This window comes from Vipera berus (genome assembly GCF_964194415.1).
Source record: "Vipera berus genome assembly, chromosome: 2".
NCBI classification, from domain to species: domain Eukaryota; kingdom Metazoa; phylum Chordata; class Lepidosauria; order Squamata; family Viperidae; genus Vipera; species Vipera berus.
The window spans coordinates 163,103,769-163,118,376 of record NC_138203.1 but is presented as its reverse complement, the minus strand read 5'-3'; the positions used below and the strand labels follow the sequence as shown (position 1 = coordinate 163,118,376).

The window sequence follows — 14,608 nt, the reverse complement described above, 5'->3', positions numbered from 1 at the left end:
GACATCTGCTCCAACCTAATTTAAAAGCTATTGAGTCATCCAGTCAGCATCAAAAGCACCCTTCCTGCCAGGATGAAACAGCTAGAGAGGCTTCATTTTAGGAAACTGTGGAAGGCCATAGCTCACCAAGACAACACAATAGTCCTCCAGCAACTTTTCTCTGAAAACAGATGTGAAAAGAGATTCTTGGAACTAAAGCACCCTGCAAATGTGATGGGAAGACAACTCCCATAATTCCCAGTCTGCACAGCCATAACTTGCATTGGCTTGAGAATGATAGTATTTATAAACCCATACACCTGGATAACACCAGCTAGGGTGGGATCTCAACTAACAATGAATATGAGTTTGAACATGTCACTTTATATATATATATATATATATATATATATATATATATATATATATATATATATATATATATATATCTGATCTCGAGGGACGTCAAACAAGGCACTTGCACAGCAGACTCAAAAATGTTTTTCAGTGACAGATTCTGTGACTAGGCTTCACTTTATGGAAGAGGACCACTAATGTTATTTGCCTTCTTTTTTGATACTTTGTGTATGCAAACCAACACAGGCAACACTGACATCTCCATTACTGAAAAAGCTTCCCACTGTGTTACCTATTATTGAAGTGCCCCTTTGTGGGGTTTTTTCCCCCCTAGGTGCTTCTTGTAGACGGAAATGGCATCCTGCACCACAGAGGTAAGTTTCCTGGGCCATCCTTGCTAGTAAATCCTTTAGATTTACTTTCCATCTCTGTTAGAGGATGCCTGGAAGATGCCAGCATGGGGAGTCATTGGTTGATTTCTCGTTATTGTAGTGTTTGCAGAGATCTTGGGTGTTATGTATCCAGGTGCAGGCATCTGCATAGCAGCAGCCACCAGGGGGCGTTGGCCTGGATGGTTTCGGCGGGAAACCCAGTTTCGGTGGGAAACCTAGGGCCAACCCCATTGGCCAGCCGCCTACCTGGCCAGGTATATAAGGAGGCCAGGTAGCCCTTGTTCTTCAGTACAACCCCCCCCCCCCAAATAAAGAGCTGAACTCGTACTCCGGCTGGCGTCTCTTCCTTGCGTCGGACCCACTACATTAGATTGGGGAAATGATTCGTGTTCATCTCCTTGGCAGTTGTCAGACAGGAAGGAAGGGGCTGTAGGCTGAACTAGCCTGCTTGCTGACAGTGAAAAGTCTGTCCTCCCTGATGCCCAAAAGGAACAGCAGAGTAATCAGTTGGTATTTTGGTGAACATCAAGAAATGTATTGCAAGATTGACAGCAGTCTTGTTTCCTTCTCGTTGGTTTCATCATGGTTTGCCCTTCCTTTGGGAGCTTGTTCAAACTCATGCCCTTAAAAAGTAGTGCGAGATTTTCTCTTCACAACAAAATTGAAACTTCCCTTACCAGTTTTTCCCCAACTTCTTCTTCTGCATTATATTCAACAGGTTTTGGCATCGCTTGCCATCTTGGTGTTCTCACAGGTCTTCCCTGTATTGGTGTAGCCAAAAATCTCTTGCAGGTGGAAGGTTTGGCCAATGATGAGCTTCACAAGAAACAAGTAAGTGTTGAAAGGTGTGAATTACATTTCACATTCTTAATTCCAAACAGTAGGGGGATGTTAGAAGAACATCTTGTCAAAATTGGAGAAACTGCTATGTACAAATAGCTGTTCTGGGGTTTTTTTCCATTTAAAATGAGAAAACGGTGTTACCTACAGGATGAAATATGTTCAGACTGATTGACAATTATGTAGTGACCAAGATGCTCTGCTCACTGTATTAAAAATACAGTTAACCTTGCCTTCCTGCTGTATATGTGTTTGTGTGTGTTGCATGGTTTTGACCCATGAAGATTATTGCAGGGGAAGACACTTACCTATGCAGAGTAAAACCTTTAAAGGAGAATTCCAGCCAAGCTATTTTGATTTCAGATCTTTATTTAGAAATGTCCTGTATAGGACAGCAGTGGAGAAGAAACACTAATACTTGACTAGCACAATCCCCTCCTATTTTTTCCAGAAAAGGCTACAGTTTAGGAATGAATCTTGAATTAATCCAATTACTTCATCTGTCTCAACACATCTGCTGTAGTAAATTTCTTTCTCCATACTTCAGATTCAAGATCTTCAGACAGGAGGAGATGCATTCCCACTCACAAGTACCTCTGGGAAAATCTTGGGTATGGTAAGTATTTTTGGGAAGGTAGAGCATGTCTAAGGGATGCGGTGGCTCAGTGGGTTAGAACGCTGAGCTTGTCGATCAGAAGGTCAGCAGTTTGGCGGGTCGAATCCCGAGTGCCGCCTAACAGAGTGAGCGCCTGTTACTCGTCCCAGCTTCTGCCAACCTACCAGTTTGAAAGCACGTAAAAATGCAAGTAGAAAAATAGGGACCACTACGGTGGGAAGGTAACAGCGTTCCGTGCACCTTTGGCGTCCACATGACCACGGAGACATCCTCGGACAAACGCTGGCTCTTTGGCTTTGAAACGGAGATGAGCACCAGCCCCTAAAGTCAGAAACGACTAGCACGCATGTGCGGGGGAACCTTTACCTAGAGCATGCCTATTGGAAGTGGAAAGAATCTGAAGAAATGGGTGCAATAGAAAAGAAAGACGGATTTATCCTCAGTCTCTGAAGCAGTCTTTGCTTTCCAACATGAACATTGTCTTAAGTATCAGATTTTGTCTGGGGTGCTTATAGAAAACTGATTAATAAATGTGAATGAATGAATGCTGCATATTCACCTTTTTTTTCTTCCATTTCAAAATCCAGCTTCTCATTCCATTAGGTAAAATTTTCCACAGAGCTATTTTGTTAAATAGAAGAGACACCTGTTCCTCTTCATTTCTGTTCTTTGGACATTGCACAGTTTGCATGTGTCTAGCAGTACCTCTGTTTCTTATCTGCCCAGGCGTTGCGTAGCTGTGCCAAGAGTACCAAACCTGTGTACATCTCAGTAGGCCATAAGATAAATCTACTGTCAGCAGTGCGCCTGGTCCATTCTTGTTGCAAGTATCGGATTCCTGAGCCCATCCGGCAGGTATGGTAGAATGTTGATACCAGCAGTCTCAAGCTAGGCAACTGACCAACACTCTAAAAGTTTGGATTTCAATTCCCAGAGTTCCTAACTAACAATGACCATTGCTAGAAATTCTGGGAGCAGAAGTCCATTCATCATTCTAGAGGACACCCTGGTTAGGAGAGGCTAGGAAACTAGGTGGGGGCCAGGTGTTCTGAGCTCTGATCTGTAAGGTCATTTTGAATTTCATTTATTTTACTATTATACTTCACCAAATACTTCTGGAAAGTCATAAACAGGGTGCAAAGTTGACAGCTATCCTATTGTTTATTTTCAACATTCCGTCTCCTGAAAATGTGCAAATAAATCATTTTAGGGCTTGATTTGGAAATTTAGAAAATGACATAGTTCATCTGGGACTACATAAGCAATTATGCAGTTTGACTGAATCAGAAGCAAGATATAGTAATTTCAACTGCTAGGTTTCCTGTTAATCGAAAACCAAAAATAGATTGAACATTTTTAATTTAAAATAAATGTACAGTATATGAAATTTACATTTATATCAGACTCTTCCAGAGAGTTGAAACTTGCACAGTATCGGAGAAATTGAAACAGAAATTTTAAATTTTAGATTTTAAAAAGGAACATTTCCTTTTTAAAACCTAAAATGTATACCAGATCTGTGGAAATGGTATCTGCTCCATTTTGGGGGAGATCCATGTAATCCCCTTTTTTTGAAAAAAAAAATCTCTAGAACAGTATTGTTTGGGTTTGGAAGCCAAGATGTATTCTCAGTGAATAAGCACCCCATATTTAAACAAAAAGCTCTGTACAACTAGTTCTTGGATCACATTGCTTGCTCAGTGAATAGGATCTGCTGGGCCAACTGTACTGCTGATCCTTCCAGGTGTCTGCAGGCTACAGAGATTGCTGAACCAGAATGCAGCCAGTGGATGGCAGTGCTGGATCACCATTTATGTACCTTGAGGCAGAGTTTGAGCAAGGAGTGATTTTAGCACAAAATGCGTTGGCCACAGACTTGCCGAGTTGCAACCATGCCTTCAATATGTGGCAAATGTGGCAAAGAAAAGCTTAAGCAGAGCAGTTTCCTCACCCTGTGACAGTAAGGTTCTAATAGAAGGTACCATTCCTAATGTCAGTGTGCATAAAGGGCCACCACACCCGTGTCAGCATCTTTCTGAAGGCTAGCTTCATTCTAAGCTTCAAAGAGAGAGTCCATTTAAACCCCCTATAGGTCCCAGCAATAAATAGTTTTAGGGAAGCAAAAGTCAGCATGTTGAGATGTCCTCCTCTTGAGCTGAAACATACTTTAGATGTGAAAATTTCGAGTGATCCAGTTGTAGAAAGAAGGCAGAATACAAATCGCCACAAGATGATAACAAAATGTTAAGATTTTCTGCATCTCTTTGCTTCCATTATTGGTTGTCTGGATTTTTGCAAGTCTGATTTGGTAGTCTTGTGTTTGATCAGCCCTTGATCGTTGCTTGCATTTTTGTTTCTGATGTTGTCCTTAAGGTGTGGCTCAATGGTAGGTGACCCAATGATTTATGCTTGGCCTGCAGAAGTGTCAGCTTCATTCCCTACCATCTTCAGATAAAATGCATTCATGGAATCCTTGAAACCCACGTTCAGGCAGTGTTGATAGTACCAAGCTGAAAAACTAGCAGATTGATTCAATATTGGACAGCTTCCTATGTTCCTTACCCACACATCTTCATAAGAATTACTGAACAAATAATAACACAGCCCCAAAATTAGGGTCCATGCTGTGTGCATGATAGTGATTAGAAGCAGCAGATGTTCCTTCTTCTAGTATGTAGGAAGATATATGCATGATTCTTGATTGTCAGTGCCTCCAGCACTGGCACAGAAGCCATAAGTATTCAAGAGAGCCAGTGTTTGCATCACCTCTGATGCCTTTTTATGGAAGTAAAATTTCATGTGCCAAAACTGACCACCTTCAAACTTTTAGTCATCCAGTAATATTCCTTCCGATGTATCTCCATTGTAACACAGACCCAGCTCTGTGTCCTGCTTGCTCCCATCCTCTCTTCCTTTGCTGCAGCATGTCTTCCATTTCACAGCCCACTAGCATCTTTATGCTGCCACTCCCACTTTTCTCTCTGGGGAAAGTCAAGCTGCAGCCCCAAAGTGGAAATAAAATAAAATAAGAAGAGGTGTCTTGCAGCCCTGGGATAATAGAAATAATACATGGTAGAAGTAGTAAGTTTGCCATCTTTTCTTAGGTTGCCACAAAAACACTCACACAGGCTTGGGCTTTTTGTCCAGTCTGACCAGCCTGATGTTTTCTATTTTTTGATACTCCTGGCATAATCCCCAGTCTCTAATGCTATTGCTAGTCTACTCCAAAAATAGATGCAATCTTGAGGGATTATTAAGGCAACATGACCCACCTTATTGATTAGCCTCTTGGGTTAATAAGCTAGATTAAGCCGTCTTAACAGAATGTGAAACGATGCTACAATCTAAGAGGACACTTGCTCTTCTCTTTCCCTGCCTTGGAAACAAAATGCATTAATAATCTTTGATGAAGAAGCAGGAAAATGAAACAGAAGGCAATATTATTGAAAAGTATTTAAATGTTCAGTATTGTCATTTCCTGGATATTGAACCAATTGTATACCTAGCCATTGCACAACATTCATCACTGAGAACACAGTCTTTGGTCAAACAGGAATAGTTATTTGCTAACTAGTTTTTTTTTTTAAAAATCAGTTATGGAGAGAGATTTTCATACAGTGTAAGGGTCTCATCTTAAGCCATATTTATTTTCATCCCAAACCGATTATCTTTTTTTTAATCATCTCAAATGTAATTTTATTAAGAATTTTAATTACAATAGTAAAACCTAATACAAACTAAACTTAGAGAAAGAGAAGAGAGAGTGGAAAGAATAAATGTGCAAGAAAAGAGAATATAATGGAGAGAGAGAACTTCCAACCTTCATCACCACAAGTATAATAACTCTTCAAAAGTTAGTCATCTCTTCATCCCATATGAACGATAAATAAATCTGTAAAACCTTCAATCTTGGTGTCGGCAAAAAGTCCATAAAGGGTTGCCAGAATATCGCAACAAATATTTTAACCTTGATCAAATCAAGCAACTATATATTTCTTCATTTTACTTCTAACAATCTTAATCTTTCATTCAATCAAAAGTGGTGATAGGATTTTTTTTCAGTTCTTCTTTATCCCGTCATACAGATTTCTTTAAGGTTTTAGCAAGCCTCTTTACTAAATCCAATATGAACGTATTTTCCATGTCATTCTCTTGGTGAATCATTTGTATTTTCCTTTCGATTTTTAAAACTTCAGCCAGTTTCTATTGTATATCTAGTAACACATCATTTTCCAAATCATTATCTTGGTTTTTCATTTGTAGCTCCATATTCTCTACTTTATTTGATCACATAAAATTGGTGCTACATCTTTCATTCCTCCATTAACATGTTTTAGTCTATTTATAGAAACATATCATTACTGACAATGTTATATTGTAATTATTAACTTCTGTCTCCATTCTTCAAAGATTTCCTTTAATATTAACGTTTGTTATAATGTTTTGTATCATTCTGTAAGTCTCAGGATTAACTGACATCAGCCTTTGTATTTTTTTTTCCTGCTTAAAATCTTTATCCCCCTCCAATGCCCAGTTTTTAAAATCATCACTTATCTTTTTGTTATGACTTGCCATTGCCAGGATAACCAAAATATACCTGTTTCCTAAAAAATTTTTAGGAAATTTTTAATTTTTTTATAGATAATTCAGAAACCTTACTTTACAACATTGTAAATTTACCTGGACCCTTAATCCATTTTTAACTATCTTAGATCAAAAACCTATTTAGCTTTTCACTGTTTATTTCAAATTATTTAAGTTCTTAAGCTTGTAAAATTTATTTGGTTCAGAGTTGGAGATAAACTCACCCGAAGAAGATTTGTCAAGCCTATCTCTAGATCTAGTTATAGAGTAGTTAATAAGCAATTTCTGAAAGCAAATAGAAAGTGAGGTTTGCAAACTTAGTGTTCTTTAAAAGTCTTCACGTTGGTTGGGAGCAGGAGGGCAAATCCCATTGTCACCTAGTATGAAAAATAGCTATCCTGTGGTCTGCTTGCCAGGAGCAGCCATCTGGAGCCAATATGGGCAATATGCTTTTGTCTAGAGCACAGGTCTGCAACCCGCGGCTCCGGAGCTGCATGTGGCTCTTTCAGCCGTCTCCTGCGGCTCCCAGTCCTCTGCCATGTCCAGTCCAAAAAAAATGGGACTAAAAAAGTTCAACCAATCAATTCAAATATGTAGGTGCATATCTCGCCTTGTCTCCACTCTTCAGTCAAACCCTGTTCTGCGCATGCGCACATGTACGCGCATGCGCACACATTTTTTGTAGCTCCCAGTTTTTCCTTTTGTGAGGAAACTGGTTCCAAGTGGCTCTTTCACTGTTTCAGGTTGCTGACCCCTGGTCTAGAGGTTCCAAGGAACTGATATGCTTACCAGTTCCATGGTCTTTGCTGCAGATGCCATCTCTGCTTTTGCAGAGCCATCTCCTGTTTTTAATTATCTAAAATTCTGTTTCCAATTTTCTGGTTATTGAAATGTTTTGCAGGTGCTTTTAAAGTAGAAATGTAGGCTAAAATATGTACAAAACGGAACAAAATGCTAAATGGCATTTAATTATGTTGGAGATGACTGGCTTTTAGCTTCTGTTATTGCCAGTAATTATTGGCTTGAGCCATTTGTATTCAACAGTTTTTGCCTTGTAGAATTTGTTGGTATAGAGCCAAATGAAGTAAATTAATTTTGTTAGGCAGATCTAAAACAAATTAATTTGTCATAGCAAATGTATCTAAATGTTCAAACCCCAATTCTTTTCATAAAAGGTGGACATGGAAAATAGCCAAAGTTGATCTTTTTGTCCCTGGCCCCGTTTGTGAGGGATGCAAGCTTTTGTGTTGCAGAAAGTTATTTTATCTGCTCCCGAACCTGGAAGCTTGAATCATTATGTGCCAATAGTGAATTATTCCTACCTGTTCTTTCATATAGCATAGTTATGTAATAGGTTAAAACAGTAATGCCATTCTAGATCCTATAAGATTGCAGTTCCCATCATCATTGGCAGTCTAGAGGGTTCGCTGATTCAGTGTCCCTCAACCAAAGGATTTAATATTTGATGCCAGCCTTCATCCCTCCCATTCCCTCCATTGCTCCCTATTTTGTGATATACCAGATGGCAGCCTGAAATTCATAATCTCTGCCCAGTGCTTGTAAACTGTCCTGTTTCCTAGGAAAGTGAAATACAATTTTGGCTGAGAACACCTATGATAAATGGATACAAGGAGCATTGTTCAACAAGTAAAACACAGTATAGTTATAAGGGGGTGGTAGTGGTGGTTGGATCAACTTCACCCAGAAAGTTCAATAGGTCATTTGGAGCTAGTCTAGAGATATCAAATCTAAAAAATAGTCTAGATATATCAAATCTAAAAAATAAAAAAAACAGCCTCTGCATACTACTAATGGGATCACCTTTGCTGCAGTCTCATGGTTGTCCAGATTTCTGCAGCCCAGATTTGGTAGTCCTAGGATAGTTACTTTCTTTCGGCCTGATCACTCTTATATACTTCTTGTAATAATATCCCTGGAATGAAGAATAGGAACCTTGAAAAAGAGAGCTGAATGACATTTAAACTTAAAGGAAATTTAAAGAGTATCAAAGGAAGGGGTATTAGTGCTGTGGTTTAATGGATCACTGACTTATCTGTCCATCCCACAAAAAGTAGAGAAAGGATAAATCAAGAATAACAAAATGAAGAATGTGAAAACGGTAGGTAAGAGAAGCTGAAGAAAGAATGTATAGCGGAATTGAAGAAAGCAGCCAAAGGATAGGGTGCCTGCAAAGGAACTGCTCACATGAGGAATTAAGTCAATGAGATAGAACAGGATTGACCAATAGTGACTCTCAACACATCTGGATCTCCATGATTTTGTACATCAGCTTAATTTCATACCTATGTATTCCTTGCTGCTACTCCAGTGAAATCAACTTGAGGAAGAAGGTTCTCAATTAGATCCTGTTCTGAGGCTATGGCAGGCTTGAGAAACCTGACTGCCTGTATGCACACATGGGAACATTTTGTCTTTCCCCCCTGTTTTGATGTAATCCTTTGCCAGAACAGCTCGGTGTTTCTGGATCACCCTCCCTCTTCTAAGGCATGTCAGACTATGATGGCAAAAATCAGAAGGACTCACACCTTTTATTAAAAGGCTTTGGTGACGGTGAAGGGATGACGCGAGTGCAACTGACAAAAGTTGATGCCTTTTAATAAAATGTGTCAATCTGAAAAGGTACTACCAGACCTCTTGACTGTTTTTGTCTTTCGCCTCCCGCCACTTGTCGGATGCATTGTGCTTCAATTCCTGTTGCCAGCAGACTGACGAGTCTGGGAAGTCTCTCGTTCATCTTTAAAATATGTTCTGTGCAGACCTGCTTATGGCCCATTGAGATGAATCGTTCTAAATTCAGACAGCCATCGAATTTCTTCTACCTTCTCATCCTTTACCCAGTTCCACTGCAAGTTTAATTGTAAAAGATGCCAAAGCTGTCACCCAATTTGGTTTTGTTCCAGAATTTGGCAGCAGTTCTGTATGTATTGAAAGACCCAATCCTAGAAAAGCAAGCATGGTGTCTATTAACGCATTCATTTCCTTTAGGTAGCATTTGGCAGCCCATATCAAACTGCTGAGTTTGCTTTGAATGGAATAAAATGTAGATTGTTTGAAAGAGGCAGCATGGCATTCTTTTGCTTCTTCTTCCTCTCTCAAAAAGAAGCACAGCGGAACTGGTTCAGATGGAGAACGTAATGTGCCGTGTATAAGAAGCTATCGGTTATAAGCCTTTCCCCTCTTGGTGCAGTCCCAGCCTGGTTCACAAACTCTTAAATGAAAATCTGCCATTTAGTGGATCTTTTTTTAACAACGTAAATTGGAGACACTAAAGTTAAAAAAAGAAAAAAAAAGAAAACGACCCTTATCTTGATGTGGTAGTTTTATTCCAGTCAGATGTCCTTACTTTCAGGTAAGGAAAAAAAGTGTACAGTTGCTAACCACATTTTTAAAGTATTATATATAGTAGTTCGGCTCACAGTCTGACTCAGAATAAGCTTCTTGCATTTCCATGAGCACAACTGAAAAATAATATTAGCTAGGGGAGCCAATGGTCTAAGCCAACATGGGTTTTCATATAAATTATTTGCAAGCTTTTGACCTCTGGTGAGCAGGGGACTCATTTTCTTCTCAGTCCAAAAATACCGTATTTTTCCGTGTATAAGACGCACCCTTGTATAAGACGCTCTGGCATGCGAGTTCCAAGCTTACAGCAAACAAAGTCACTGCTGGGGGCAACCACCTCCCAGCGCTCTAAATAGACACCTCCCAGCCGGCCCCAACCCCCACCCATCTAACCAGCATCGGCACGATGAGCAAGCATAGTTAGTTCACAGCAGCAGCCTTCCGACCCTTGTAAACAAACCGGCGTGAGCACCGGCATGACAGCAAGGCAAAGGAAGCAAAGGCAGGTTTTAAACTGCCCGCCATTTCTCCGTGCCGATCAGCTGTTCGGTGGACCACTGAACAGCTGAGCTGGCAAATCCGGAAGTTCGGCTGGCCGCTATTATCGAGCAGGAGGGCCTTGCAGCTACGTTCCACAGGGTCCCCGGCCAGCATACAGGTATGAGGGAGGGAAAGGGCTGTCGCTGCCATCCATGCTGCTGGTCTCATCTGCTGCCTCCGGACACCGCCATCTGATGACCTTGCCCCCTCCCATAAGTGGCAAGCCCACAGGGGCTTGACACCTGCACCAGGCGGCATGGCAGCGGCATGTAAAGAACCCACACAGGCATGCCCTGGGCTGTGGAGGTTACCATTATACACTGCACTTGTATAAGACACACCTGATTTTTGAACAGTGTGTTTGCAGGAAAAAAAATAGCATCTTATACACAGAAAAATACGGTATGTCATGAAATGTAACCCTCAGTTCTCTTTGGGACAGAAGCTGCTTTGTGATTGGCCTAAATCTGACTAGGACTGATATTTGTGAGATGATTTTTCCCCCCTCTAGGTACAGTAATGTCAGAGCCCAGCCGCCCTGTCGTTTCTGCCTCCTCCCATTCTCCTAGAATCCTAGAAATTGTCACTTGCACCAGTCAGCCTAATTAGTCTCTTGTTCTTATTTTCCTCTTGGCCCTGATCATAGGCAGATATAAGATCCAGAGAATACTTCCGGAAACATATGGAGGTCAACATTGCTGTGCCCCCTCCTCAGCCAGAGAGGTAGGTGTTTATGGAGCTGGAAAGCTATATGTGCCACACACACCCCAGTCAGTCTGCTTTTTTAATGCTCTTTGGGAAAGGCATTAAAGTGGCATCCAGGGTCTGTCCTGTTCCTCAGGACCAGCTATTTCTGGCAGAGCCTCAGACGCCTCTGCAAATTACATGGTTTCCCAAAATGTTTGAATCAGATTTGCTACAACCTTGAGATGATCACAAAACATGTTCATATCTTGGAGCAAAGGTGCTGTTTTGGCAGCAAAGGTATCTAGGAAAAATGTATGTTCTGGAAAAGTTGCACGTCACCTTTGCTGTGATGCATCCAGAGTCATTCCAGGACAATGACATTTTATTCTTAGAAATCCATCTTCCAGTGAGTAGCACTAGTAGGGGTGAACTTTCTATGAAGGAAAAAAAAGAAGTGGAATTTGACATCCAGCCTCTACAGATGGATTGGGATAACATACTCCGTCTTTACGTAATTGCATCCCAACATCTAATACTAGTACATAGGTTTTTGTCATGACACACGTTTGATCACTTGCTTCTTTCTTTAGGGGCCAAGATCTGGAAAGTGCCAGAATGGGGGAAGCTCACAAAGATGAAAGCAAGCACCAAGGTATGACTGTTCCAAGGCGGGTGCTTAAGTTGGGACAATTTCCCACTCCAAACCTTATAATCTTTCAGATTCATTTTTTTTCATCTTAGTTTGACCCTAGAGCTTCTTTCCTAGAGCTAATCAGAAAGATGAGCTTTCATCTCTAAGGCTATCATCCCGGGGAGGAGAATATATCCTTCTATTCAACAAAGCGCTGCCCAGAGGTCAAAGACAATGAAGACAGCTCTTTCAAGAGTACTTTCATCCAGGGATGTGCCAGCTGCGTTTTGGAGCAAGAAACATCGTCTTAACAGAGTGGGCCTGGGCCTTAGGTGAACACAAAAGGCAAACAAAATGACCCGGATAAGTAGTAATCTAAGGCAATGATGGTGGTGGGCAGGTTGCCCTGTATAGCTGACAGATTTACTTTCCTGCAGTGCAGAGAATCTTGGGCTAATTCCTCAGGGAGGATTTCTGTTTTCTGCCATCTGCTCCATTCCTTATCCTGAAATCTCCTTTCAGTACCCTGAAAATCCTGAAACTTAGGATAGCTTCCCCAGTTTTGGTCGTTTCCAGATGTGCAGCCTGGGAATTCTGGTGGTTGAGGGTCCACATATCTGGAAGGAAATAAGACATTATGTACCAGTTTAACGGTCATAGGCTCGGACTGATCTCTGTAAGCAAAAAGTACATTTCCTAACACCGCATTACATTTGGACAGAAGACCCTGAACGCTGACTATCGTATGGTATTTTGTTTTTAATGATTGTGAAATGTTGTGTTCTGTTTATTTCATTTATCCTATTTGTACACTGCACACTCCTTGTGGCAGTGTATGTGAATCTGTGATGACGGGGAGTATATACTGGTTTTAATAGGTTGAATAGCGTGAATTATTCACAACAATTTGCTCAATTTTCCTGCCATGAAACAGATGCTGGTTAAACCTGTTATTTAGCTAGAAAAGGGGTGGGGTTATCTTTGAAATCACAGGTCCCTTAAATACTCTTTATATTCCTTTTTCCCCATTTTAGCCAAAGGAATGTCTGAAAAGGGTCTATGACAATTTGCCATACCAACTCACCACACCCAACTCACCACAATCAACTCACCACGGCCAAATCACCACACCCAACTCACCAAAATCAACTCACCACGGCCAAATCACCATGGCCAACTTCCTCCAGGACTACTTGCTGCAAGACAAGAGACGCTAATATCAAATAAATGGTGGAATAGAATCATTAAAGAAAGGATGAAAAAGGAGGGACAGATTGAAATGTGAATGAAAAAAATACAATATTTTTAAAATTTATTTTAAGTAATTAAACTGAATGGTTAAAATGTCCGGCAGTGAAGTTGTCCCGTGGCAACTTGGCCGTAGCATGTTCTGCAGCGAGCTGACCATGGTGAGTTGGCCGTGACAAGTTGGCCACAGTGAATTGGCTGCAGCGAGCTGTCCCATTCCATACTGAAGAGGCACAGTACATTGTCCTGATGCCTCACTGTCCATCCTTGTGTTATTGCTCTCTGCCTGGAATGGTGCCGAGATTTTGGAAAGACTACTGATGCCATGGTAGAGCTAGGCAGCTGCTAGTTCTCAGGCCTGTCTCATCTGCCCACTTCTTGTCTCTCTTCCCCGAGAGCAGGTACTCATCACTGCCAGAAATAAGTTGCTTGTTTCTAGGTTACGCACTCCTAGAGTTCTAATTTCAGACAAGTTGTTTCAGGGCTTCTGTTCTCTAGTACCATTTTACTGTGTTGCATCAACTGTGCAACAGCTTCAAAATAGAGATGAGAGGGTCTAGATTAGCACAGCTTTGCTCAGGCTAGTGATAAGGCTAGTGAAGAAATCAAATCTGTTTACTAAGGAGGAAGTCCTGAGTTCAGTGGCACTTATTAGAAAGTCAGCAGGCTGCAGGTTGCAGCTTCTGTTCCCCACGGTCTTCCAGCATCCACCTAGAAGTGCAGAAACACTTTCTGTCAATAAACAATCTCCGAAAACTGCTTTCCTGGAGATAACTGAAAACATTGCTCAATTAATTAATTAGCTACCAGAGAGTCTGTTAATGAGCTTTTCAAATTTTCCTGCATTTGTTGGCAACTCTAAGGGTTTTTATCCTCCTGCCCCTCTCCAGGATAGATGAACACAGTCTCTGAACATTAATGGAGCATCAAGAATGTGGTTCAATACTTTTTTCCCCCAAGTTATAATTCAGTGTAAATTTTAATCCTTTACTCCACATACGTTCCCAATTGATCAAGCGTTCGATTCAAGATTTTCCCCATGCATTCTTAAACATACAGGTAGTCCTTGACTTACAACCAAAATTGAGTCCAGAATTACAGCATAAGTCATTGCAGTCATTAAGTGGGCCACCATGTCACTGCGCCAAATTTTACAAACCTTTTTTATGGTAGTTTTTAAGTGAATCCAATGGGTGTTGGGGGGGGGGGGTTGCCAGAAACCAGAACAAAATGCCAGAAACCAGCCCAAAAAACACTTCAGAAAAGGCCTTTGATGCCAAAATGGAGGCCGGGGGTGTCACGCACATCAATCCAGAGCTCGTTTCTCGGCTGCAGAAGCCTAAAGGTAAGGCCTCGGTTACTTTTTCTGAA

The 14,608-nt window shown here is 41.0% G+C and overlaps 1 protein-coding gene across 2 annotated transcripts in view; it reads left to right on the top strand.

Annotated features, from left to right (window-relative positions):
* The window catches only part of ENDOV (endonuclease V), a 17,339-nt gene extending 3,714 nt beyond the window's left edge, over window positions 1-13,625 (top strand). Inside the window, exons 4-10 of one of the 2 annotated variants that reach the window (XM_081316696.1) lie at window positions 671-710; window positions 1,447-1,559; window positions 2,116-2,184; window positions 2,911-3,039; window positions 11,318-11,394; window positions 11,949-12,010; window positions 12,100-13,625. In XM_081316696.1, coding sequence (XP_081172822.1) covers window positions 671-710; window positions 1,447-1,559; window positions 2,116-2,184; window positions 2,911-3,039; window positions 11,318-11,394; window positions 11,949-12,010; window positions 12,100-12,104 — 495 coding nt within the window. In that variant the 3' untranslated portion in view covers window positions 12,105-13,625. Of the gene's footprint in view, window positions 1-670; window positions 711-1,446; window positions 1,560-2,115; window positions 2,185-2,910; window positions 3,040-11,317; window positions 11,395-11,948 lie in introns of both variants that reach the window. The other variant, XM_081316695.1, reaches the window with a different exon arrangement.
* Window positions 13,626-14,608: the final 983 nt, after the last annotated feature.